Genomic DNA, 27051 nt, shown 5'->3' on the forward strand with positions numbered 1-27051 from the left:
TTAATTAAAACAATGACAGAACGTTGATTGCTAGAAGCTATTCAGTATCTTATCTGCTTTTAAGCTGGCCGTAGTGGTTTTGGATTTATCATAAAAGGTATTGTACAGTATAGAAAATATGTTTTATTTGTTCAAAAATTGTTGGTCTTTGATATCTTCAAATCTTTTTCTTCTGAATTGAACAAAAATAGAGAATGCTTTTGACACAATTGATTCCATTTCTGAATTTTGCTGGCTGTTTCTTTGCTTTGCAGGATAAAAATATCGCTAACAACTGGATTCTGTGGGGTCCTTTAGAAACCTTGCAGCACAGTTGACCGATTTGTAGTGAATAATGGACTAATTGTGAGCAATTTGAACATACTGTGTTGTGAACGCAGGTCCAGTTATATATTTTTCTCCAATTAAGTATCCCTTAATCATTTAGTCAGTCATATATCTTAAATCTAAGTCAACACATAATGAAAAATTTTTAGTCAGTTTTTGCTCCTAAGCCAGCAACGAGCTGTGTTGGAAAGTATGCAAATGCAGATGTCTGGCAAGAACAGTATCTGACTTGAAGAAGAAAACTTAATTATTCTTTCCACTTGACTTTAGAAGTCACTCAGGTACATGGAATTGCTGGCTGCATACTTCTGAAATCTCAATTATTCATAGAATCCCTACAGTGCAGATAGAGGCCATTCGGCATATTGAGTCTGCACCACCCCTCCAAAGAGTATCCTGCCGAGACCCACACCATCCCCATAACCCCCGAGGTACAGTATAAACATACAATGAGGTGCCCCAGAGGTTAATATTACTTTTCTTGGTATTTAGTGATAACATATACTTGGGATGTACAATTTGAGAAGACACAAACCTGGCAGTATTGGGGATTTTGAGGAGGATAGTGCTGAAAATGAAGGCTTCAGAGGTTGCGGAAAAGATATATATACAGGAAATGTTCCAGGGATGAGGGACTTCAGTTGTGAGGATAGATTGGAAAACCTAGGGATATTCTTTTTGTAGAAAAAAAGGTTGAGGGGAGATTTGGTAGGAGTGCCCAAATCATGAGGTATTTTCACAGAGTAGACAGAGAGGAACTGGTGGCATTGGTGGAATGTTCAAGAAATAGGTGACAGCAATACAAGACAATTAGTACATCACTCAAAGGCAGCAAAAGAAAAGTCTTTTTTTATGTGATGAATTGATGGTAGAGGCTGATTCAATTCTCACTTTCAAAATGGAATTGAATACCCAGCAAAAGGGAATAAACAGTGTAGCAGTGTAGGGCAGGAAAGGAGAGGGACTAGATAAATTGCACTTCTCCAGAATGGTCTTTAATGCTGTAATCATTGTACGATTCTGTTTTGTCATTCAAGGAACAAGGGAAATGTAAATATCTTGTTATCTTGTAATTGATTATATGAGCTTGTGCTAGAGATTTACCTGAGATGACAAAAATATTTCCTAAATTTCTTGCGGTATGATGCCTTGGTATATTAAATGCTTTTTTTTTTTGATTGATATTTTTGAGCTTCTGTATTTATGAAAGCTGATTTCAGAAAACTTTGTCATTTGTGCCACCACTAGTTTTGCCAATTTTTGTGTCTGTCTATTAAATACACTTTACATGAGTGAATGATATTGTCTTTGTGTTTTACAGACTTGTAAGATTTGATTCACTGGGCCATAACCTCCTGACTGCAATTGTCAATCCTTCAAACCAGCAGGTAATTGCCTGACTTTGTATATTATTAGTTTTGAATTTTCTGGGAGGCACTTAGTGGCATGTAGATCTATTCAAGCTTCAAGCATTGAACTTTGCAGAGGTAGCTGACCTTAATGTGGCTGGAAACCATGGTACTCCTATTAATTTAAACATCAGTGAGCTGGAAGACTAGCCAAGGTTTATACCCCGGATGGCTATTTACCATACCCAGGTGGGCTTCTTCATGTGTGCTAATAGGGAAGTGGAGAATAATAATTCCATGCAGATGTTTTGAGTGCATGGAACTGAGACTCGATGAGAATTTGCTGCATTCAAGAGGTAGACAAATGGGCAGTAAAAAAGGGAAGAAAGTAAAACGTAATGGAAGGGAGACTAAATAAAATTGGTTAATATGTAAATGTGTATGTAAAAATATCAGTTTCAAAGATAATGGGTGCTCTTTGAGATGGTTCATGCTCCTGAGCCCAGATGGTATGCAACACTGAAACACAGGTAGTACATTGAAAATTTTGTGAAATTCAGTGGATGCTAAATGCCTGGAAAATTACTGATGTGGTCAAACCTGATCAAGAGCATGAACCTGCGAGCTTACAGGTGTTGGCTTTGCATCTTGGGGAGAATACAAAGCTACTGGGATCTGTTGGGAAGAAGCAGTCCTTGCAGACAGGAGCATTTAATATGAAGAGATGATTCTGTCAAGTCAGGGTTTATAAAAATGCAACTAAGGCCCTTGTAAATTAAGGAGCCTAAAACTTTATATGGTACAATGGGTGTTGTCTCGCCGAAGCCTTACACAGTTGTTGCTTTTGTACTCCACTTGCCTTGCAATAAAAGCCAACATTCCATTAGTCTGTCTAATTACTTGCTGTACCTAGATGCCAACTTCTTGTGATTTATTTACAAAGACACATCCCTCTCTCTTTACTTCTTAAAAAAAAAAGCTGACTTTCTATTCTTCCTGCCAAAATGGGCAGGTTTTCTATATTATTATACTCCTGCTCAATTTTTGCCTATTCTTTGAACAAATCTACTTTTAAAGTATTTATCTACTGTACGCAGTGAAACAAGTTTTCCTACCTATTTTTGTTTCACCAAGTTTAGCTGCAATACAGTCTGTCCCTTTATCAAAATCATGATTGTGTATCGTGAATTGTTGAGGCCCGAGCACTGATCCCTCCTCATTCCACCTCTTACAGTTTGCAAAACGTGAAAGTGACCCATTAACTTTGAATCTTGCTTCCTGTTTCTTAGCTAATCTTCTACTCAAGTTAATAGATCACCCCCAACACCATGAGTTCTTGTGCAGTAACCTCTCTGTGGCGTCTTCTTATGGAATGCCTTTTGGAACTCTGAATATGGTACATTTGCCAGTCCCTTTTTGTCAACTTTATATATACTTGTAGAATTTTTATATTCCCGTTTGCTAGTTTTCTTTCATATTCCAATATCTCCCTGAATTTTTAGTAATCTTTTGCTGCTTATAAGATGCTAATGCTGCGAATCTTTGCCTGGGTGTCCTATTCACTTTTCTGCCTGTTACAATTGGAAACCTGTGATTTTTCAGCCAACATCTTCGCATTTGTGTGCCAAATACAGGTCCCTTCTATCCCTGCAAAACAAACCTCCTCCTTTCCCTAAAACCTACCCCTTAGCCTTACCCATGCCCATTTATTTTTTCTGTTACATACTGATGTTGGGGTCCATTTCGTTTCTGCTCCATGTCGGCCTCATGTTGCTGCCTACACTGATTGTTATAAGGGTCAGAGGTTGAGAACATCACTTCAGAAACATGTTCTAGGAAGACGTTGGCATACTGGGAGTGTCACTGGACTAGTAATCCAGAACCTTGCGTTCACGCCCTGGGGAGGCGGTTTTTTCAATTAAATTCAATGAATTCAATTAAAAACTTGGAATAATTAAGAAAAGCTGGTCTAATAGTGACTATGTAACCGCTCTTGATTATTGTCAAGACCCATTTAGTTCACTAATGTCGGTTGGGAAGAAAGTCTGCCATCCTTGTCTCGCCTAGCCTGCATATGGCTTCAGACTGACAGTAATGGAGTTAACTCTTAATTGCCCTTTGGGGGAAGTGGGGATGGACAATAAATGATGTCCTAGCTATTGACACCCAGATCCCATGAACAAATTTAAAAAAAGGAAATTAGAGATTTCGGAGGAGATAGAGGGAAGAAGGGACCCATTGAAAAGCTCATGTAATGAGAAATATGTTGGATATAACTATCATTTACAGGAATCCCACTTGGCTAAATGTTTGAGTGATAGGAAGGAAGAGAGAGTTTTCTTTTAAATGTACATGGAGGAAGATAACCAAAGAAGGAGTGAGAGAAGTTCAGGGAGTTGCAGCTGAAGGCAATGTGTTATTTCTCCAGACACTGCCGTAAGAGGTCAACTATTCTGATGACTTTTAAGAAAAATTGTCTCATTGGATGAAGAAATTTTACGACGTGCCTATATTTCAAATAAATATTTGCTCAGGCCTGATGAACCATCATGCATTTAATCTACAAGTCATAGAAAACAATTTGTTGAATCACGTGGTTCATGCTTAGTACTTTTGGTGCACGTTGTTTTCTATGCAAATTGCCCTTCAAAAGCTATTATTTGAAGGTGCTGTTTTAATTATGTGGACATTTGAGTTTAAGAATGAATCCAATTTATGTTTATTGGGTATTGAGTACTTGAGACACTTTTGATTTATTATGCATTTGCAGATTTGAAATTGCAGGGGCACCAAAGCTACAGCTTGCTTATGCACCATTGGCGATAAAAAGTTGAAATCAACACTGTAATTATTAAAATTAAACTTCAGACAAAGTTTGCTACATTTAACTAGCGTTCTGTGACATTTTGCTACATGCTTGTGATGCTAAGCACATCTGATTTTCATTTGGGCCCTGTAAAATTCACAAATTAAACTCACTGGAGTTTGATCTGAATGTTTTGTTATTGCATCAACTTTGCTTAATAATTCTCTTAAAATCCCTTTGTTTCTTTTTGAAGTAATCTTTTGAACCTATATGCATGATCACCTCAAGCTAGCCATCTTCCATGATGTTACACTTGGAGATAAAGCCATTTCTGATCACTTGCATTAATCTGCACCCATATCCATATTCCTCCTTCTAATTCCTCCTGTACCAAAACAAAATACTGCAAATGTTGGAAATGTGAAACAAAAGCAGGAAATGCGGGAACAATCAGTAGGTTAGGCAACGTAGGTGGAGAAGAAAGAATGCTAATGTTTCAGGTACGTTTCAACAGAGCTGGGAAAGGTTTTAAACATAACAACCTTTAAAACACACAAACAGTGACAGAGTTGGTAGAAGATCAAAAGGGATGCTTCGTGTCGGGTTGGAACACAGGAGATTTTAAATGGCAAATGTTACAGTTGCAGTGCCAAAATGAATGTTAATGGAACAAGTAAGGCAACTATAAAATGTCTTTCACTGCTTCAATGTCCATATTCAAGTAATCATTTCCCCCCGTCGACCATGATGCTAAAACCAACACACCTTTCCCTCTTTTTAGCATTCTGAAGTCATGATCTCCTTGACAACATTGTTGCCCCATTCCACCGTCAATGTCAATAAAACCCTGTGAAACACCACTGGTCACAAACTTCCAGTCAGAAAAACACCTCTCCACAACTGCCCTCTGTTTTCTGTGACCAAACCAATTTTGTATCCAACTTGCCAATTCACTATGGATGCCATGTAAATTAATCTTCTGGACCAACCTACCACGAGGGACTTTATCAGGTGAAATAGTTATTTATTTATTCTTCTTTCAATTTATAATACCTGCACATAATATAGCCTGCTCTACAACAAGGAGACCAAGTGTAGATTGGGTAGCCACTTTACAGAACGCTTCCCTTCAGTCCAAAGGTGTGACCTTTTGCTTCCAATAGCTTGCCTTTTAGACCTCACCTTTCTGTCAGACTCACATTTTTGTCCTTAGGTTGCAAAACTGTTCCAGTAAAGCTCAGTGCAATTTTGAGGAATAGCACCTTAATTTTCGGTTTGTACTTATACAGCTCCCCAAACTTTAACATTTGCGTTAAGCAGTTTCAGACCACAACCTCTGCCTGTTTTTTGTTTGTGCTAATTTTGGTTTTCCTATCTTGATTTTCTTTCCATTTTCAGTCAGCAGCTGTTAATTAATCTGTAATTCTCATTTCCCCTAGACACACTTTTTTTCCTCACTTGTACAATTATCACTCCGTTTTATCTTGCAGTACTAACCCTTTTGCTGTCCAACTTCAAGATGGAACCAGTGATATCATAGGAATGCCATGGGTTGCTTGGTTCAAGTAACTGATGCTGGGGACAGTGTCCATTGCTGATATTGAAAAAATATGTTTTTCAAAGCCCTTAACTACCTACGACCATTTGTTCTTTACCAGTATTGTCTTTATCAATAAACATTACTGGTACTGTTTAATAAGGAGTTGTAGTATTAATTAATTATACATTAAAATGATTATTTAACACACAATAAGATGGAAGGGCAGATGATGTGCTGTGGCTGAAGGATGTGGAAGCTTCTGGTGCTCATGTGATTCAGGGCAACAGCACTGCAGCTGCATGAAGTTTTTGGTTCAGTCAGTGGGCTCAAAGCAGAACTGAAGACAGTGCAGCACATTGGAACAGTGGAAAGTGCCTGGACGATTTATTCTAGGAGATGATCCCATCCCATAAGATAAGATCAGACAATTTGGTCAGGGTCAGGAGGGTGTGACTGTGAGTGAGGCGCGTAATGGGACCCAGAGGCCATGAGTGTAGGATCCTTGATCTTTGCCGATTGTCCAACAGTTTAAGGTTTTGTTTAGTCTGTATGGATGAAAGTGAGGCTACAAGAAGGCACCATGATTCCAGAAGCCATTCAAGTGGGGCCAGAGCCAAGAAAAGAATATAATGGTATTAGGGGACATTATAGTGAGAGGGATTGATGCTACTCTCTGCAACAAAGATCTTGAGTTCAGACAGCTGAGTTATCTGCTGGGTGCCAGGATTTGAGCTATTTCCTCTGGGCTGGAGAAGAATGTGCAGTGGGAATGGGAGGATCCATTAGTTGTCCACGTTGATATCAATGACTTGGGTAGAACTAGGAAAGAGGTTCTACTGAGAGAGTACAAGAAGCTAGGTGCTAAATTAAAATCAGATCTCAAAGGAAGTGTTCAGTTGATTACTACCTGAGCCACTTGAAAATTGGCATCGGGCAAATAAGCTTAGAGAAACAAATGCATGACTCAAAAACTGGCATTGGAAAAATGGGTTCGGTTTGTGGGTCCCTTGCTTAAGTAGTGAGTAAAGAGTTGACTCTGAACTGTTGAGCTGGTCTCCACATGAACCATGCTAGGAATGATGTACTAGTGAGCTAAATAACTAGGTAAGTAGAGAGGACTTTAAACGAGGGAGGTAGAGGGCAAAGGATCAAGCTTTGGCAGAGGTAGAAAATCAAGAGAGACAATAGGCTGAAGACCAAGATAGTAACATGATAAATGAAGTTCAGAGAATGTTCGGAATGAACAGAAAGAATAAACCCAAGAATACAATAACTTGATGTTAAAAATATAACAAAAAGATAAAACCTAAGGCTCTGCATCTTTAGGCATGTGGGGTTCATAACCAAAAGTAAATGAATTCATTATGCATATGGAAGAAATTAAATGTGATCTGATAGCCACTACTGAGCGTAACTGCAGGATGACCAGGAGTGGATCCTGAATGTTGAGGGCTAAATGACATTTAAGAATAGGAAGCAAGGCCAAGGTGTAGGCGTAGCACTTTTAATCGAGGATGGTATAGATGGTGCAAGAGTGCAAAGAGAATAGTGGCCAAGCCATGGCTAATGAGGAGAATTAGTATTAGATGCAATAAAATGACATACAGAAATGGGCAAGAAAAGAAACAATAAACCTGAGGTTTGGGAACAGTTTAGAAGTCAGCGAATAAAGACCAAGGGATTGATTAAGAGGGGAAAATCAAGTTTGAGAGTAAGCTTATGGGAACTGACTCCAGAAGTTTCTATAGGGTATGTAAAGTGAAAATCCTTGGTGAAGACTAGGTCCCTTACAGTCAGTAATGGGGAGCAAAGAAATGACTGACAAATTCGCACTTCGCTTCTGTCTGCACAAAGGAGGACACGAATAATGTACCAGAAATGATGGGGAAAACTGGGTTTAGTGAGAGGGAGGAACTGAAACAAATCTGTATTAGGAGAGAAATGGTGTTGGAGAAATAGTGCGATGTATTGGTTGTCATCTTCCAAGATTCTTTAGACTCTGCAATAGTTACTACATATTGGAGGGATGCTAATGTAACCCCACTATTTCAAAATAGAGGTAGAGAGAAAACACTGAATTGTAGACCAGTGAGTCTGACGTTGGTAGTGAGGAAGATTCTACAGTCGATCAAGGATTTTATAGCAGAGCACTTAAATAATGGTAGAATCAGACATAGGACAGGTAAACAAAAGGGAAATCATGCTTGACGTATCTACTAGAATTTTTCAAATTTGTGGCTAGTAGAGTTGATCATGGGGAGCCAGAATACATGATTTACTTGGACTTTCAGAAGGCTTTTGACAATGTTGCACATAAGAGAATAATGTGTAAAATTGAAGCGCATGGGATCAGGGGGTAGTATATTGAAATGGATAGCAGACAGAAAACGGTAGGAATAAATGGGTCTTTTCCTGAATGGCAGGCAGTGATTAGTGGGGTACCCAGGGATCAGTACTAGGACCACAGCTATTTGCAGTATATATTAATGATTCAGATGAAGGAACTAACTATAATATCCTATAATTTGCTTCCACCCAGCCTTCTGTCACCTGCATGAGGAGAATGCAGAGATATTGCAGTGTGATTTGACATGCTGGGTGAGTGACTGAGTGTGTGGCAGTTGCAGTATAATGTGGATCAGTGGGAGGCTGTCCACTTTGGTAGCAAAAATAGAAAGGCGGATTATTGTTTGAGTGGTTGTAAATTGAGAGAGGGGAATGTTCAATGAGACCTGGGTGGCCTCGTGCACCAGTTGCTGAAAGTAAGCGCAAAGTTGCAGCAGACAATAAAAAAAGGCTAACTGTCTGTTTGCCTTCATAGTGAGAGGATCTGAATACAGGAGCAAAGATGTCTTGCTGCAATTACACAGGGCATTGGTGAGGCCACACCTGGAATATTGTGTGCCGGTTTGGTCTCCTTTTCTGTGGAAGGATGTTCTTGCTATGGAGGGAATGATTTATGAAATTGATTCCTGGCAGGACTTAGCGATTACTGCTATCGGCAGTATAGTGATTTTCTGTCGCGATTTCCCTATAATGCAATTTACTTTGGCGATTTTCTACAGCGTGAGATCTCACAATGCAAATATTGTGTTATAGGAGAAATACTCATATAGAATGGCAGAGCAGGCTTGAGGAGTTGAATGGCCTACTTCTGCTTCTATTATCTGTATTTCTATGTTGCAGTAGTTAGATTCCCTTAAATGGGAGATCAGGATGTAGAATCAGTCTGGATCAAGTCATTCCCATGTGAACTGCTGCCATCTGCCACCACCTCTCTTGCCTCTCCTACTGTCTCTTAAATCATCAGGTCATTTTCCTGACATCCAACGACGAACAAAAAAAAATTTCCTGCAATCTATGTTTTCAGTCCCCACCATAAGCTCCACTCTCTAGCAACTCACTGCATTCTTCTCAGTGACAACTGTCTGAGTGTGAACCAGGTTGTTTGCAATTTTTTAAAAAAAGCTTAAAATCGCTTATGAGATGTGGCCCAGCATTTATTGCCGGTAATTAGTTGCCTTTGAGCAGGTGATGGTGAACTATCTTTTTGAACCACTGCAGCCCATTTGCTGCAAGTGGATTCATAGTGCCATTGGAGAGGGAATTCCAGGATTTTGACCTAGCAATGCAGAAGGAATGAAGATATATTTCCAACTCAGAATGGTATGTTCTTTGGAGGGGCCGTGCAGTTGGTGTTCCCATGAATCTGCTGCTCTTGACCTTTGAGATGAAAGTGTTTGTGGTTTAGAAGTTGCTGTCTAAGGAGCCTTGGTGAATTTCAACAAAGTATCTTATAGGTCGTACACACTGCTATTGAGGTCGATGGTGGAGGGAGTGGATGTTTGTGGATCCAATATCAAAGCAGCCCGCTTGAGTGGTAAGCAGGCTGCTTTGATATTTGATCTTCAATGAGCTCCTGACCCCTCATTCTTGCCATCAGAAAGACTGCCAATTTCCATCTTTAATATCACCTTACTCCACCCCTTTCTTAATAATAACTGAAAGAACTATGGATGCTGTAAATCAGGAACAAAAGCAAAGTTGCTGGAAAAGCTCAGCAGGTCTAGCAGCATCTGCGAAGGACAAAATAGAGTTAATGTTTCGGGCCAGGTGATCCTTCCTCAGAACTGGCCACCCCTATCTTAGCTTATCTGCAAATCCTCAACTGTGGTTCTTTCAGAGTTGACAATTCCAAAGCGTTTTTATCCTGCCTCCTATATTTAACCCTCTATAAACTTGACTCCATTCAGCTGCCTTTGTTTTAATGTGTGCCTTTTTTTTCATGTATCACCTCAGCCCATTGAACTGCATTGACTTCAGGTCAAGTGATACCTGACTTTAAATTTTCACCCTTGCTTTGAAAATCTTCCTGGCTTTGACCTTCATGTCAATAATAAGCCCCACAGTTCTGAGATATCTGCACTCCTCCAGTGTAACATTTTTTGATATCTACGCACAAGCAGAGCTGCGAATAATTTTATGGAATACCGCTGTGTTGTTTTTGTACTATAATATTGTGATTAATTTTAAATACAAAACTCTTTAATGGCTCCAGTTTATTTTCAAACTAAAAAATCTTCATTCAAGGACACTTCACTCTCATAATTGATGTTCACAGTAATTAGGTATCTATGGTTTATAACGACTGTAAACTAATTTGTAAAACAAATGCTGTAGTGCCCTGATATAAACCAGTAGGACTTTCTGTAATATAGAAATTTGGGGATTTCCTGAACATATTTGCATTGTGCTTGCAAGAGGATATATTGGAATTTGGTTTTGTGGCTAGGCTGTGTAAGCATTTAGTTTAGTGTTTTGGGTTTATATTCTCAGAATCTTTAGTTATGTGTCCTTCACCAAGGTGCTCGCGTGTCTTGTTGAGGGGTTGGGTACGTTGATTTAAGTAGGCTGGAGTAGACTGGAGCAGCTTGGAATTACACACTGAAAGAAAGCAAAGCTGAAGTTCCCACCTGCTTCAAGAAGGCCACAATCATCCTAGTACCTAAGAAAGAACATGCAACGTGCCTTAACGACTACTGCCCAGTGGCTGTGACCTCCATTTATCATGAAGTACTTCGAGAGGCCAGTCATGGCCCACATCAACTCTAGTCTCCCAGCCTTTTTCGATCCCCTGCAATTTGTCAACTGACATAACAGGTCCACAGCAGACGCCATTTCCCTAGCCTTGCATTCAAACCCGGAACATGTGGACAACAAGGACACCTATGTCAGACTCCTGTTAATCAACTACAGTTCCACCTTCAACGTCATTATCCCCTCCAGACTGATCTCAAAACTCCGAGACCGAGGTCTTGGCCCTGCCCTCTGCAGCTGGATCCTCAGTTTCCTAACCCATAGGCCGCAATCAATGAAGATAGACAACAGCAACTCCTCCACAATCACACTCACCACTGGAGCTCCCCGAGGATGTGTTCTCAGTCCCCTACTGTACTCCCTGTACACCTACAACTGTGTAGCCAAATTCTGAATGAAAGCCACCTACAAGTTTGCTGACGACACCCACTGTGGTAGGACGGATATCCAACAATGATGAGGCAGAATACAGAAAGGAAATAGAGGGCTTGATGTCACAGTGCAATGATAACAGCCTTCCTCTCAATGTCGGCAAAACTAAAGAACTGATCGTTGACTTCAGAAAGAAGGGAGGAGAACACGCCCCCATCTACATCAACGGAGTGGAGGTTGAGCGGGTTGAGAGTGTCAAGTCCCTAGGAGTGACGATAACTGACAACCTGTCCTGGACTTGCCACGTAGACGTGACAGTCATGAAGGCACAACAATGCCTCTTATTCCTCGGGCAGCTCAGGAAATTTGGCATGTCCATAAGGATCCTCACCAACTTTTACAGATGCACCATTGAAAGCATACTGTCCGGGTGCAAAACGGCCTGGTATGGCAGCTGCTCTGCCCAGGGCCGTAAGAAACTACAGAAGGTTGTGTGCACAGCCCAGACCATCATGGAAGCCAGCCTTCCATCCATGGACTCCATTTACTCCTCTTGTTGCTGTGGAAAGGCCGACAACATCATCAAAGATCCATCACACCCCAGTAATGCTCTCCTACAACCTCTTCCGACAGGGAGAAGACACAGAAGCTTGAACACATGCACTAACAGGTTCAAAAACAGCTTCTTCCCTGCTGTTATTAGATTGATGAATGTACTGTCTAACTTCAAACAATGTTGCTCTTGTTAATGTTCTTCTTGCCTTGCGTATGTCCTGTGCGGTGTAACTTGTATGCCTCACTCTCTATCCTAGTTTTTTTCACTTTGTGATCTGTATGCCCTTGCTTACTATGATCTGCCTGTGCTGCTCATAAACAAAGCTTTTCACTATATTTAGGTACACGTGAAAATAAATCAAATCAATCAGTCAATCAATCAATCAATCAAATGCTCCATGGATGTTTCGCCTCCAGAATTTTGGGGATACGGTGCACCTTTATATGGCTAATAGACTTATGCTACACTTTACACTGTGTGAATGGGATGTAGTAAAGGAGTTTCCTTTCCTCCAAAGTCCTGGGGATCAAGAAAATCTGAAATTTAAACGAAAGTACTTAAAATACTCTGCAGGTCTCTGAGGGGTGACCTTGGTAGAAGTTTATAAAACCTTAAGGGACATGGATAGGGTGAATAGCCAAGGTCTTCTTCCCAGGAGAGCAAAGTTCAAAACTAGAGGGCATAAGATTAAGGTGAGGGGGAAAGATTTGAAAGGGACCTAAGGGGTAACTTTTTCACACAGAGGATGGTGCATGACTGAGCTGCTTGAGCAACTGCTGGAGGCTGGTAGCATTACAACATTTAAAAGACATCTGGATGGGGTATATGAATAGGAAGGATTTAGAGGGATATGGGCCAAATGCTAGCAAATGGGATTAGATTAATTTAAGGTAACTGGTCAGCATGGATGAGTTGGATGGAAGGGTCTGTTTCCATGTTGTACAATTCTATGACTCTAGGTCTGGCAGCATCTTTGTAAAGAAAGACAGTTAATGTTTCAAGTTGATTATCCTTTGTCAGAACAGTCACCAATCTGAAATATTAACAGTCACGCTTTCTTCAAGATGAGGCTTTTAACACCATTAAAAATTACTTATCCGTTATGTGGTGTTCCTAAGCCCCTTTCTGTATCTTTTTGTCTGATCTGTTGACATGGAAATGACATGGAGAGGATGGAGGTATTTCAGTAGAGTTCTTTTAAAAATGTTGTGCTGAAGTTCTGGTGGGTCATGATGAATATTTTGACTGGTTTTTCTGGAGTTAATGACATTTGAATTCAAATTTTAAGTGAAATGGTACAGACTGTTGGCAAGACTTCATCTAACTCAGTCTGGTGTTAGGTGCGTTAGCTCCTAAATGTACTTCATGGATGTTTGTTTGTTTGTTTCTGATTTTCTACTTCAGAAAAATGTGTCCAGTTGATCTTCAGAGTGGCTCAAGTTGCCATGTTAACAGAACTAATTGTGATAAATAGCTTATGGTGACTTTATATGAAGAAGCATTAGAACAAGGGTTTTCAGCGAAAGGAGTTTTTGATCATAGAGTCTGCTTGCCCCGATGTTGTTACAAATTCTGCTGATGTACGTGGTATTTTGCAGTTAACTGTCTTGGTGCAATGTATGTTATGTAATTTGTGTAGATTTTAACAATTTAATTTGTTTTTCTCAAATTGAAACTAGTGATATGTAGTTTTGAGTGTGTGAAGACATTTAACTTTTAAGTATTTCTGCAGGCTTGGTTTACTTTAAATAAACAGATGAGAGAAAGAGAGCGTTCTTGGAGGCTAATTTGTTTTTTTTTAACCAGTGCTGAGCAAATAGTGTAGCTCATTAAGCTTCAGTTAGGAGTTGCAGGGAGGAAAACCCTTTTTACTTCAGTTTGGCAGGTTTCCGAGAATTCTTTGCTGAAGTTAGGTGTAAAAAAAATTACACTAAGAAAGGGAGATAGGTTAGAATTGTTATGAAGTAGATTACCTTTTAGCAATGAGTTTAGTTTTACGGTTTGAGACCATGTTTGGTTAAAGCCCTGGAGGGGTTGTTTGAACTGAGAATGTCTAAGTTTGGTTGTCTGAATTTTCAAGAAAGAGGCAGTCAGATTCTTAGCCAGGCATTTTAGCCACCACTAAGTCAAACCCGATCTGTGATAAAGGAATTCTTTCTGGAATTTGAATATTGCAAAGAGATGATTGTGGTTTACTGTGTATTTCAAAATCTTTAAAATTGTTTTATATGTAAATAGCTTGGTTATTTCTATTTTTCTTCGTTTATTTTGTGTAGTAAACTTCTGTTTTATTGTTAAAACCAAACCTGCAGCATTTCTCATTTGTTGTGTGGTGGAAAGCCACCTTATTAAAACCAATAAAGAATAAATTATGAACTCTTATGCCAGATTTCAGTCTGGGATATGACTTGTCCAGTAATAACATCAGTTGGGATCATAACTGGTGATCTCCTTTTCTTCACTATTCTCCCTATTATTTCATTTCTTCCACCGAAGTAAAGGGAAGTGGATTAGTTTGAAGGGGAGTATTTGGTTTGTGATTGACAATTTTTGAAGAGAAAAGACCTGTTGGATTCTGCAGATTTATGTATTATTTTCTTTTCCTCCCCCTAGAATGATGATGATGGTGAAGTTCCATTGGATAATGTTGACACCGCGCAATATCGTCAGCGATCTTTCCTTCAGTCACAGCCTGTCCGTCGAACTCCACTGCTCCACAACTTTCTACATATGTTGTCCTCTCGGTCATCTGGTACAACGACAGGAGATCAGAGCCAGAGTGAGGAGAGCACCTTGCCAGCAGGTGAAAGTGGTAGGACTTCAGTGTATGCTGTGCTTCGCGACCGCTTCAGCTACCCTGTTCAGGAGTGTGTTCACCACATGGGATTGGTTTGTTTTTGTAGCCGTTGTTCTGCCCTGAGGACATCGTCATCCTCTTCTGTATCTGGTGAAGACAGTACTCCTACTACATCCTCTGCAGCCACCACCTCAACATCTGCACGGACTGAGCCTCGTATTCCTCCAGAAAGGCCCTCATCTCAACCAGACCCACGTATTCCTGACCGTCCATCAGCATTCAGTACTGTAAACTACGAGACCTCTGGCAACTCTCTCCGAAACTTATCTGCAGCCACTAGTAGGAGGGGCTTATTAGGTCACACAGCATACCATTCAGGGGGTCTGCAACAATCTAACTCCACCCCAGGCTATAGGGAACAGAGTTCAAGGTTAAGTGGGTCTGATTGGACAAGAACAATGCTGAACATATCTCCAAGGTCAGAGTTGGAAAGCATGCCACCCCCTAGAACTAGTGCATCATCCGTGAGCTTGCTTTCAGTGCTGAGACAGCAGGAGACAAACGCTCAACCTGTTTACACGTTAGCCTCTGAGGGGAGCAATGTCTTGAGTCCCGGCACAAGCAGTAGTGGTAACACTGGTGTCAACAGCAGCACAGGCGAAGAGAGATCGAACAACCAGCCGTCTGTCAGAAATGTACTCCAGTGCAACCTGAACCGCTATTTCATGGAGATGGACAGCTTCCAGGACGTTGATCAGCGAGTTGGCGGTGAGTCCAATCAATCCCAACAGGTGCAGGAGATCCTCAACAACAACATAGAACCTAACAGGGTTGGGTCATCACAGCAGAACAGTGAGAACACTGCCAGTTCATCAGGTGGACATCTTAGCCGCTGCAGAGCCTGCCATAACCTTTTGACTTTTAACCATGACACTCAGCGATGGGAGCGGACCACACAGCTTTTTTCATCCAATGAGAGCAGCTCTTGGCATGTGCCAAACAATTATGAACCACTAGGGCAGGGTAGCAGCCATTCACCAACCCCACCAAGTAGAGGGATCATGGGTAGGGCCCATGGATTGAGTGGCTCAGAAGGCAGATTTGCCCGCCACGGCTCTAGCCAGCAAGGGGAACGTACAATGGGTCTAACATTTAACAATGAGACAGGACACTGGGAGCGTGTGTATAGTCAACCAACATCAAACAGAATGTCGAATGTTTCACAAGAGGCCTTAAACCAAGAAATGCCTGAAGAAAACTCAGAAGAAAACTTGCTGAGAAGGTAATTCCTGGTTTCGAAAACTTTAAGCTAAAAATGATCTTGAGTATCTGTTGTCCAAATGTGTTCTAATTTAAAGGAAAACAATTTAACTGCAGGAAGTTACACACTACCAAGTCATATCAATAGTGTGTTTGTTTTGCATTCACTTATGAGTATGTGCACATACAGTTTGTGGTTGACATTAATAAGCTGTCAGTAAATTTGAAGTTGTTGCATCCTGTTTAATGTTTAACTTGTTGATGCTTGGTTGAGTTAGTGATCAACAATAAGTTGGGTTGAGTACAGGATGGCAAACATTTGAAATTGTCATCTTGACTTCAGTTGCAAGAATTCCACGATTATGAATTATGGCCTTTATTATGAATTGGGTGATGGATGGTAACTGGTACTGTAACATCTCGTGATTGCAGGGCTGTGCTCATTCATTTCATGTCTTGTGTGTTCTGTCTTATTTAATGCTACAGACCTTTGTGTTTATTCGTGTTGGCTGACCAGCCATTGAGAAGTTATTGTGAAGTGCATTGATGTTTAAAACAGCCAGCAATAAGAATAGAGCCTATAGATATTAGACTTGTAGGACTTTAATTATAACAAATAAGGAATGGCTCTGCAGAAACCTTTTAAGTCAAGAAGTTTAAAACTGTTAGTTTAGTTTATCATCCTACTTTATCTCTCTTGGGTCAGGCATGTCATTAATCACACTGGAGATGGTTGCAGCCACAGTATCAGAGAGTTTTAATGTGAAACTTCCACATGACTGGCTTCCTATGAGTGGCTGAAGTTCACAACCGGTCGTGCAGGTTGTTTGAAACTCCCTAACTTAACAGGTATAGTAAGATCTGCAGGTGCTGGAGTCAGAGATAATGCATGTGGAGCTGGAGGAACACAACAGGCCAAGCAGCATCAGAGGAGCTGGAGAGAATATGTTTGCTAATTTTACATACCTGTGGGCATTGAAGCCAATCACGCAGACGTCACACATTCAATGTGTATTCCTTTTCTTTCCTCCATAGTATCTCTGCATAAACTACAGTGTTAAAATTTCACGTTGCAGTACCCAATACAGTGATCTGAACATTTACAAAGCTTAATGGCAGACTCTCTGTGAGTCTGTCGATTTTGCATTTTTGGGAGGGGTTAAGTGTCTCTCTTGTTAAGTTCATAGTGAACTTCTCAATTTCCCTTGTTTGCTTTAAATATATTAGTTTGATTCCGTGATATGTTGGAACACAAGTCCAGTATGCACAAGAATGTTTTGTTACCTTATTGCTTACATAACCTAGGTTTTTGTTGTTTTATTCAGTTTATATTTAAATCATTAAAAGGAGGAGCTTTGAGTCTGAAAAACCTTCATAAATTTAAGCAAAATCAGTTTCTAAAAAAAGTGATTTTTATTTTGAATATCTCTGAGCCAGTACAAAACAAGCAGACATGTGGGTGATTTGTCCTTCACCTCACTCACCTGACCTTGCTTCACACTCTTTGATAACTTAATGCAACAAACTCTGGTCAATGTTGAACTGAAAACTTTTAATTGACTCAACATCACCAGTTTTTTGGGAAGAGTGTCAGATTTCCTCTATACTTTGTGCGGAAAAAATAAATTTACATTTAAGTGGGCTGGTGTGTTCTTCAAGCTTTATGTGCTTTGTTGTTCTTGATTTCACCAGAACAGAAAGCAATTTACCCTATCAAACCTTTCATCATGTTGAAGATTTCAATTAGGTCATGCATAAACCTTCTTGGCTCAAGAGAATGCAAATTAAGTTTATCCAATCTGTCATCTTAACCCTATAACTGTTCTATTAATTAAGGAGTATTGTACTTCACATAAAAACAGTGACATGAAGTAGATTGGTTGTGTTGGTAAAAAGTAATGTAAATATAAATATATTATGCATATGAGCTTTGGAGGGTATTACTGGAATATATTTCAGATGTTTGAGGGGTGAGCTTAATTTTTTAATATTGTTTTCTCCCCCATCCCATGCTGCAGTAGTAGGGTACAGAGTTTCTCACTTTTCCTTCACCTACAACTCCAATTTCTGCAGTCTTTCCCCATCCCTTCTCCATTTGTCTTTTTAAATCAAGTAATTCAGCACAAAGCAATGCTCAAACGTATGTAGGGCAAACCATTGTATGGAATAGCTTCAGCCTGTTGGTTTAATTGGGATGATACTGAGATTTTAGTTTCATCCCAGACCAAATTCTCAATCAAATTTGTGGTAGCTTGTTAGCTGAGGGCTATTGAGTTGTTTTATTTTGGAGGGAGGAAGGCTTTCTCCTTTAATGAACAGTCACGTGCCTTGAGACACATTTGCCAATTGCATGAAAGAAACCAGTAATGTAAACACATGAGGTGGAAATATATAAAATTGCAACACTACTGTACCAAGTGAATGGGCTAAATTGTGACAAATGTATCTCAATAAAGGAAAATATTAGTGAAATGACTCCACAGAGGCTGGTATGCCATCACCAAGTCACCCCTCAACTTTAGTACTGCCTTTTCAGAGCCAGCTCTGAGTGTCAGCATCTCTGACACTCCCCTTCTTATCTGTCAGCCAAGGATACCTGAATGGACCAGATTAACATCCCTAATCAGGGAACTTGTGCTCCATGAGGTTCAGCTGGCTGACCTTGTGACAATCACTACATTTAGATTATCCACCTTGGGCTTAAAGAGTAGGGTTCTTAGTCGCGGAAAACGAAAGTTATTGAAGATTTGAAGAAGCTTTGGGTCCAGCTATGTGATTAAAATGTTTGCCAAGAGGTACAGATGATCAGAATGACCACTCTTTTTATTCTAGAGGACTAGAATACGAGGGGATAGAAGTCATGTTTTAGATATACAAAGCCTCGGAATACTGAGAGCTGTGCTGGGCACCATACTTGACAAAAGATAAAGTGATTCCAAATTAATTGCAGAAGACTGCACAGGACAATATATACGCGATTCATGAGATTGTATATCAGTTTCTTGAGTTCTTTATTTTGCCGAACATCTAACATTGCCATAGTTATGATTTCTTTCCAAAGTGAAAATATTGAGTCTTTACTTGTTACAATCAAGCTTAATAAACTGTTGAGGTTTCTGGGCTGAAACATTCTGATATCTGGGTATCGTAATACAAGTTTTTTGAATATTTTACTGCAAGATGAATTAACACAAAAACTCTTGTGCTGGTATATTCAGAAAGACAACTTGACGTGAACCTCATTTGTTGTTTTAGGTGAAATTTATGTCAGTGGGATGTGGCAAACACTTGAGAGATTTCTTTCACTGGGAATTATATCTTGGAATCTCTGTTTATAGTCAGAGGGTTGTCAGAAGTTCAGCGATTTCCATCATAAACCAATCCCAATATTTGCAATGGCACTGTTTCAGCTTTACATGAGTGATTAAATTACAGCTAAATGCAGAGTTCATCAGATATAAATTTGAAACATATAAAAAAAAAATTAACAGACCCCCATGGCTGAGTAATGTACCTATCAGTGAAAATCTCCTCTATACACTTTAGTGAGAGCTTTGAGTAAATTTGATCTCTCACTAAAATGTTTTGTAGTAGACTATCTAAGTGCATGTGTAGTGACCCAGATTCTCAAAAGTAGCACAACTGTGCCCTTCCATTATTATACATTGTCTCTTTAAATGTTTTTAGACCATATATTTTTGTTGTCTATAATGTTGCTTGTACAGATTATTTTGGTCTACATTATTTATCTTTGTTTTTCTGATCAGTTCCACTTCCATTCAGAGTTCAGTTTTCTTTAGTTAAAAAGACTCTCATTACTTCAATCATGTATATTTTAAGAAGGTAAGATGTGAGGCTCCTTCAAATTTCAGTTGCATGTACTTCATGGTTAGGATTAGCCATTTTGACCTGTCTTCAAAGGAGGTTACAGTGAATACCTGGAAATAATTAATAGGCTACAATCTAATCCCGAAATCAAATCGCCTACATGTAGAATCTATTTTGTCTCTCTGCAATTTTCTGACTTGATTAGTGTGTTCTTTTGTTGGGTGGATCCTGCCCCTTTCAATGGCATATGAGACGCACAGAGAACTAGACCATTTGACATGCCAACAAACAGGAGCAGGAGAAGGTCAAATGGCCCCTGGAGTTTACTCTGCCATTCAGTTTCTCAACTTATACATTTAAACCAATGTCCTGAAGATGTTAGTTATATTGGAATTGTTGCTGTTAATTAATTCAACACCATTGCACAGGAAATTTGACTTTTTTTTTGGGAAGTGACAGACACCAGAACCAAACAATATCTTTAAGCATGCAATGTCATTTGCACTTGCCTAGGTAGATCAGAAGCCTGTAAACTCGGCAGTGCATCACTGAGTAATAAATTTGATACCTTTGCTACCTATGATACCATCCTGTATCTCATTCCTAGATGTCTATTTCAGTTTCCTTTGTGTATCTGCTATTGAATGTAGGTGGGTGGGGTGCAGCTTGCTTTTGCTTCTAGATACTTTTGGTCAGCCTCAGTTGTTATTTTCCAAACGTCTGATGCACAAGGATATTGATTTCCAACTGCATTATGCTGTATTATTTTTGGCTTCTGGCCTGTGCTTTTAGTCACACTTGGTAGATAACATGTTGGGGTGATTCAGTCACAAGCAAGCCTGTATTCACAGGATGCCCTCAGAGGTATAATTGAACAGATGTTGATGGATAGAAATGAAAGCTGGCTTGATTTATCCTACTCGAAGAATGGAACTCTGTTCCCTTTGATCATTAACACTAGTATTCATGTTGAAAGAAATTGCGGACAATGAGAGAGAAGTCTGGAATTTTGACTTTGTAGCTTTGTTGAATAGCTCCGTAGTGATGTCCAAATGTCTCATTGTATTCATCCTCTAGTTCTCTTTACTCACCACTAGAAGGCACTTGTAAGCAGTTCAACACTGACATGACAAGCTTTTGTTTTTTTCTCTCAGTAGCTGTCTCAATGAACAGTTGTTCAGAATGAATAGGTTGTCATTGTCTGATATGATGACAATTTAACACCTCAAAATACTGCCAATTGGTGCAGGCTGACAACTTTGAGCTAAAGAATGACATTTGGCTGGAACGTGGGCACATTCTTTTAGCTATGACGTGCTGAACGTGCAGCAAGTGAGTTAAAAATTGTTAACACACAATCTGTTTCTTCTCTCAATCAGGGGGCATAAACATTCTATGGGACTATTTTGAAAGTGAGCAGGAGCCAATATTTACTCCTTGATTAAGAACAGATTGTCTGGTCATTATCACATTGCTGTTTATGGGAGCTTGCTGTGTGCAATTTATGCACCATATTTCCTACATTTACGCAGTGACTACATTTCATACATACTCTATTGGCTGTGAAATTATTTGAGATAGTCATACAAGTCATTCTGTTTTAAACTGCAAGTGCTTACATGGAAATGCATTAAAGGCCAAAAAGAACTGTAGTTTGCAGAAATGAAATTGCCTAAATATGTTTCATTTTGGGATATGTATGTTGTGTAGCAATCTTATAACTTATCCACGCATGGTGAACAGGAATGTTGTCTGCACCAGTTTGCAGTTTAACTTTCTCCAGGTAGGTGGTGCTGTTGAGCTGTGCATCATTGTGAAACCAACAATTATCTTTACAACTGTACAAAGTGAGGAATTCTTTTTCAAGATAAAATGTAATAAGTTTTGAAATCTGAGCAAATCAATTTCTGCTTGGAATTAGTATTTGTCTTGTTAAAACAAGAAATTCACAGATAAATCTTTCCCCTGCTGCCACTCTTAAAAGTCATTGATTCTGCTTGCATCTGCAACCCTCCTCCACCAAAGTGGCTACACTTTAAGTGAGCTTAAACTGTGACTGGTGAGAGGCTGTTCAATTATGTGAATAGTTGGACTTGCCTGTGTTCATATTCAAATTTTTTTTAGTCTTTAACTCAAATTATATGTGCCAGTGGGAACGGAGCCTCCTTTTCTCTCTTCAGTTCCTTTCTCTATCGCCAAAGCCTGATGATATTGAGACCAATTGTAGTGCTGTGAGCACTGACCCACCTGAGATCAGACATCCTACATTACCAAGCATTGCATTTATCAACTGAATAAGCTCCATTCTCCTACATATAATAGGTCAAGATTTCCATGGGATGATTTGGAAAGTACGAAGCTTGAGAATGGTTGAAATGAAAAATGCAAAATGGTTGTTGTCGGATTAATTTAAACATTTATGATTGGTTGCTGAAAACAAAAAATATTGGAAATCACTTTTGTGAACTGTGTAGATATATACAGTATAGTGTAGAAGTAATCTTAATGGCCGTTATTTAAATATTTTCAGGACAAAGGAAGGCATCTGGTTCACTAATGTCCTTTTTAGGGAAGGAAACTGCCATCCTTACCTGGTCTGGCCTACATGTGACTCCAGACCCACAGCAATGTGGTTGACTCTGAACTGCCCTCTGGGCAATTAGGGATGGGCAATAAATGCCGCCTAGCCAGTGATGCCCTCGTCCCGTAAATGAATAAAAAAGAAGTTTTACTTTGGAGAGTATCTGAGTAATGATGATCATAACAGAATCAAGTTCAAGTTTAAATTGAAGTTTATGGAAAGGGGCAAAGAATAATCAAAGGTAAAAATATGCAAACTGAAGAGAACCTACTTCAATGATTTTTTGAAAAATAATTTATCACAGGCAGAATGAAAATGATGACTGGCCAGAAAAAACAGAGCAGTGGTGGATCTTCAAGGTGGAGGTGTTCTGGTTAAAAACAAGCATCCAAAGTGAGAATTTTTTGGATGGCAAAACAATATGAAATAAAAACAGTTTATAAAGAATTTAGAATGCAAATAAACAGCAATGTGGTAATGACCAGACAATCTGTTCTTAATCAAGGAGTAAATATTGGCTCCTGCTCACTTTCAAAATAGTGCCGTCAAATGTTTATGCCCCCTGATTGAGAGAAGAAACAGATTGTGTATTAACAATTTTTAACTCACTTGCTGCATGTTCAGCATTTCATAGTTAAAGGAAAGTGCCCACGTTCCAGCCAAATGGCATTCTTTACAATGCACAAATTTACTGAAAAAGGTGTTAAAAAGGTCTAAGAAAGTAAATGAAGAGATTTGTGGGTGATATGAAAGTGAATCCAAAAATATTTTACAACAAAAAGGAAAAGAATACATCAGAGAATAGTGAAGTAAATTTCTGGTAAAAATAGGAACTTTTGTCAATGGTGAGTGCGTAAATAAGAAGCTTAGGTATTTGTATCTTTCTTCACAGAAGAGAAGCATGAAGTTGATATTGCTGTTGAGATGGGAGCTGTTGTCCTTGGATCACTCTCCAAATGACTTTCTGGCCTTTATAGAAAGAGTTACCTCCACAGAATAAACCCATATCCAGATATCTCTATTTTGAAACACAAAACTTAGTATTGATCTTTCCTGTCAGGTGATACCAAACTTGGCCACTTGTGCTCCCTTTATCCAGGCCCAGGTCATTTATGTGCAACAATAAAAGCATTAGTGGTAATATTAAGCTTGACAGAAACTCTGTCCCGACTGCATACTTTTCTCCCAGCGAGAAAACGTCTGCTTATCACTAGACACATTAAGATATTTGGTATGTAGTTACCAGGTATATGCCTCCCTCTTTTTAGGAAGAGTTGTGTAACATCTGTAATAAAGTATCAATGGATAAAATGTCATACTGTTGGATTTATGAAAACAGCAGGAGAAGAAAGCAAAGATAGCATTCCCTAAAGTTAACAAGGCGTCTTGTTCCACATCTGGTTTTGTTGAGGGAAATATATGTGGAGAAGTCGAAGCTCTGTTACAATTTTTCAATCCTCCTGCATCATGGGAATGGTACCAGAGCACTGGAAGATTGCAAATTGCTACAAGAAAAGTATATAATTAGGAGGCTGGTTCTGTCAGGGTTGATAATAAGACCAGAACTAATGCCTTTATATAAAGAGGATGACTTTTCATTTTTCTGTATTTTTAATTGTGGACTGAAATGGAAAAAGAACTGTCTTAAAAATTATGGATTGCTGAAGGATTACCACATGTTTTTGAAAGTGTGTAACCTGATAACTCAATGTAGGTGCTGTTTACACAGCTACTTTTTCGAGCAGAAGTGGTAGGAGAAGGTGTATATGAGCTAGAGCCAAAGGTGAGTGTACATGGAGATTCAGGCATCAATAAATAGCTGATTGGTTTGTGGACTGGTGACCAGTTATTGATGACAAAGGTCTTCTACCTGCCTACAACTGTGTGATTGGTTGTTGGCTACCTGAACAGCTTGGGGCTGCGAACAAGCTAGAAAGAAGCCAGCAGATCTCCACAGTCTCAGGAGCTCTCTCTGTTCTCTCCAGTAAAAGCCACTTTAATCCTGAAAAAAAATCAGTTCACTTTATCTTCAGCAGTCAAAGACATCTGGCAAAGGTAGACCAAGAAGCAGTGTTCTGATCAACAAAAGAATCATCTCAGCAGATCCTGTGAACAAAAATCACTGAGCTGCATTCTTGGTATTTTCATCTGTGCTATCTTCTTCCATGTGTGTAAAGGAGAGATTGTAAGGAGTTAAGAGTTTGAACTGTGGAATTATATGCCGATCGTTTATAATTGTTTACCCGTAGGTAGTAACGAATAATAATTCTTTCTAAGTATAGAAACCTGGGTATGACTTGGGGGATTCAATTTTCATGACAACTCTGAAAATAGTAGGGCTTGATTTCCAATGCCCTACTTCAATGAGGCATAATGGTAATGAAGGTACGTGAAATATTTGGCTATGTGTTTTTTCAAATCGGACATTGAATGCAAAGTCTTGCTAAATACTTTTTAAAAAAAAATGGTTAATCTTCAGCTGGAATATGGTTTCCAAGTTGTGGGGATCATCCAGTAGAAAGGAGTGCAAGCCCTTACAGAGGATACAGATGAGTTTTACCAAGCTGCTGGCAAGATTGAAGGGCGCTGGTTATGAGGAGAGATTGGAGAAGCTGAGATTGTTTTCTTCAGAATTGAGAAAGTTGAGGTGAAACCTATTTAAGATAATCAAAATTAGGTTTTAAGTGACCAAGTAGGGAGGAACTCTTTCCTTCGGTGAGTGGTTGAATGATAACTCAAGGTTATGGAGATAAAATAATTGGCAAAAAAGCTTGAGAGAAGTTGAAATTATTTCTCTCAGATCAGCTGGAACAGGCTATTTCAAACTGTAATGGAATCTGGTTCCAGAGAAACTTTAAAAATGCAAATAGAAATCTATTTAAAAGGTTATTGAGAAAGTGTTGGGCTGGGGGTTTAGCTGAAGTGACAGGCACAAAAATGCCAATAATTTTCCTGTCCATTAGTCTTTAAATGGCTTTTCATTGCCTTTGATAGAAAGAGTTTCCAGCAAATGGGATGTTTTCCCCTCAACAACTCTGGTGGTATTTTAGTGTTCATTTGGAGTTTGTTACCATGACAACATGCATGTAGAACTTTTACATGAATATTGTAGTGTGGATCAATGGATAGTGACAAACCAGCAAAATTCTTTTCATCTCCTGGCTTACCAGGAATTTCTGTCTCACTTATTCACTATACTAAAAGATTAATTGCAAAGATAAGCAGAAAACCTTAAAAAGAGTGAAACAATCATCAAAATATTTTAGTTGCCCTTTAAGGGCATGGTTTAATGGGTTATTCACATTTGGTGCATTCCTCTGTACCTTTTTGACCTGTTCATTCCTTCACTGTCGTTCTCCCAAATCAGAGGTTGAAATATTTTAGACATTGTGGTGTTCATATTTTATGCTTGTTGTCTTCCTTTTCTCACTCAGTTGTTCTCACTTCTGAGTCTGGAAATTGAAGGTTTAAGTCCTCATTCTGATGTTTATTGCACTGGACCTCAGCTTCCTTAAATGGAGTATTGCTGTTTGACATGTATAATAAAATGATGTCTTGTCTCCCTCTTCCAGTGTTTCAGGAGTTTGATTAAGCTCTTTAGCACTATTGACAGAAGATAAAACACTTCAGATATCTTGACGGATATTCTTCGCTCTGCCAAATCCCTAGAAATTCAGATCAATGGGCGTTTTATAGTTTTGCAGTCCGTGAGATCTCACGGTACGCAAAATGGTTGTTACAGTTGACTTCTTAAACAGTCCAAGTAATTTAAAGATTTGAAGTGACATTTTGTGAGATGTGGCTTTAGTTTTGGTTTAGGTGAACCAACAGTTTTGAAACCATTGCTTATTTTAATTAGATAGTGACAAACAATAGCAATTAGAGCCTTCCTGCTCCTCTGATGCTGCTTGGCCTGTTGTGTTCATCCAGCTCTACACCTTGTTATCCGCAATTAGATCACTGCAGGATTCGGTAAAACTCTGTTGTGTGCTATCTAATGGAGATAAGCATGCTGGTATTTAATGTCTGATATTGCAGCGGACGTTTGGTTCGATCTATGATATCACACCAAGGAATGATGTTTTATTCTTTTGGGCGGTGGGTGGGGGGGGGTGGTGGTAGATGAAATTTTTTGTGGGGTTATACATTGAGAGTGCTTCTCTTTCATGTATATCGGATATGTACAATAAATATAATCCAAAATACAACACTTGAAGAAAATTCATGTCATTGGATAAAAAGCAACCAACTATGATATGCAACCCTACATTCAAGCAGATGGAAAATGATTTCAGTGCTTTCACCATTTTGACTGCTTCTCAAATGAATATTTTACAGTGAAGCACAATTGCTAATTACATGTTGCTGTGATTTTAGAGTGATTATGTAAGAGTAATAATTGCAGTGCTGTTCTGTGCCTGAGTGCTGTAGAAGCTGCTTTGTGTCTTCACAATGTTGCACTTAATTTTTGCCATTTGGAGTTTTGTAATAATAAGAAAGATGAAAATGCCGACTAAATGCTGCATACAAATAATCCA

The 27051-nt window shown here is 39.2% G+C and overlaps 1 protein-coding gene across 2 annotated transcripts in view; it reads left to right on the forward strand.

The window, feature by feature from the left end:
- The window catches only part of LOC109935005 (activating molecule in BECN1-regulated autophagy protein 1-like), a 337851-nt gene that overhangs the window by 29818 nt on the left and 280982 nt on the right, over window positions 1-27051 (forward strand). For both annotated transcript variants that reach the window (XM_048607170.1, XM_048607171.1), the window contains exons 7-8: window positions 1649-1715; window positions 14661-16126. In XM_048607170.1, coding sequence (XP_048463127.1) covers window positions 1649-1715; window positions 14661-16126 — 1533 coding nt within the window. The remainder of the gene's footprint in view (window positions 1-1648; window positions 1716-14660; window positions 16127-27051) is intronic.

Source organism: Rhincodon typus, chromosome 17 (genome assembly GCF_021869965.1).
Source record: "Rhincodon typus isolate 14 chromosome 17, sRhiTyp1.1, whole genome shotgun sequence".
NCBI lineage: Eukaryota > Metazoa > Chordata > Chondrichthyes > Orectolobiformes > Rhincodontidae > Rhincodon > Rhincodon typus.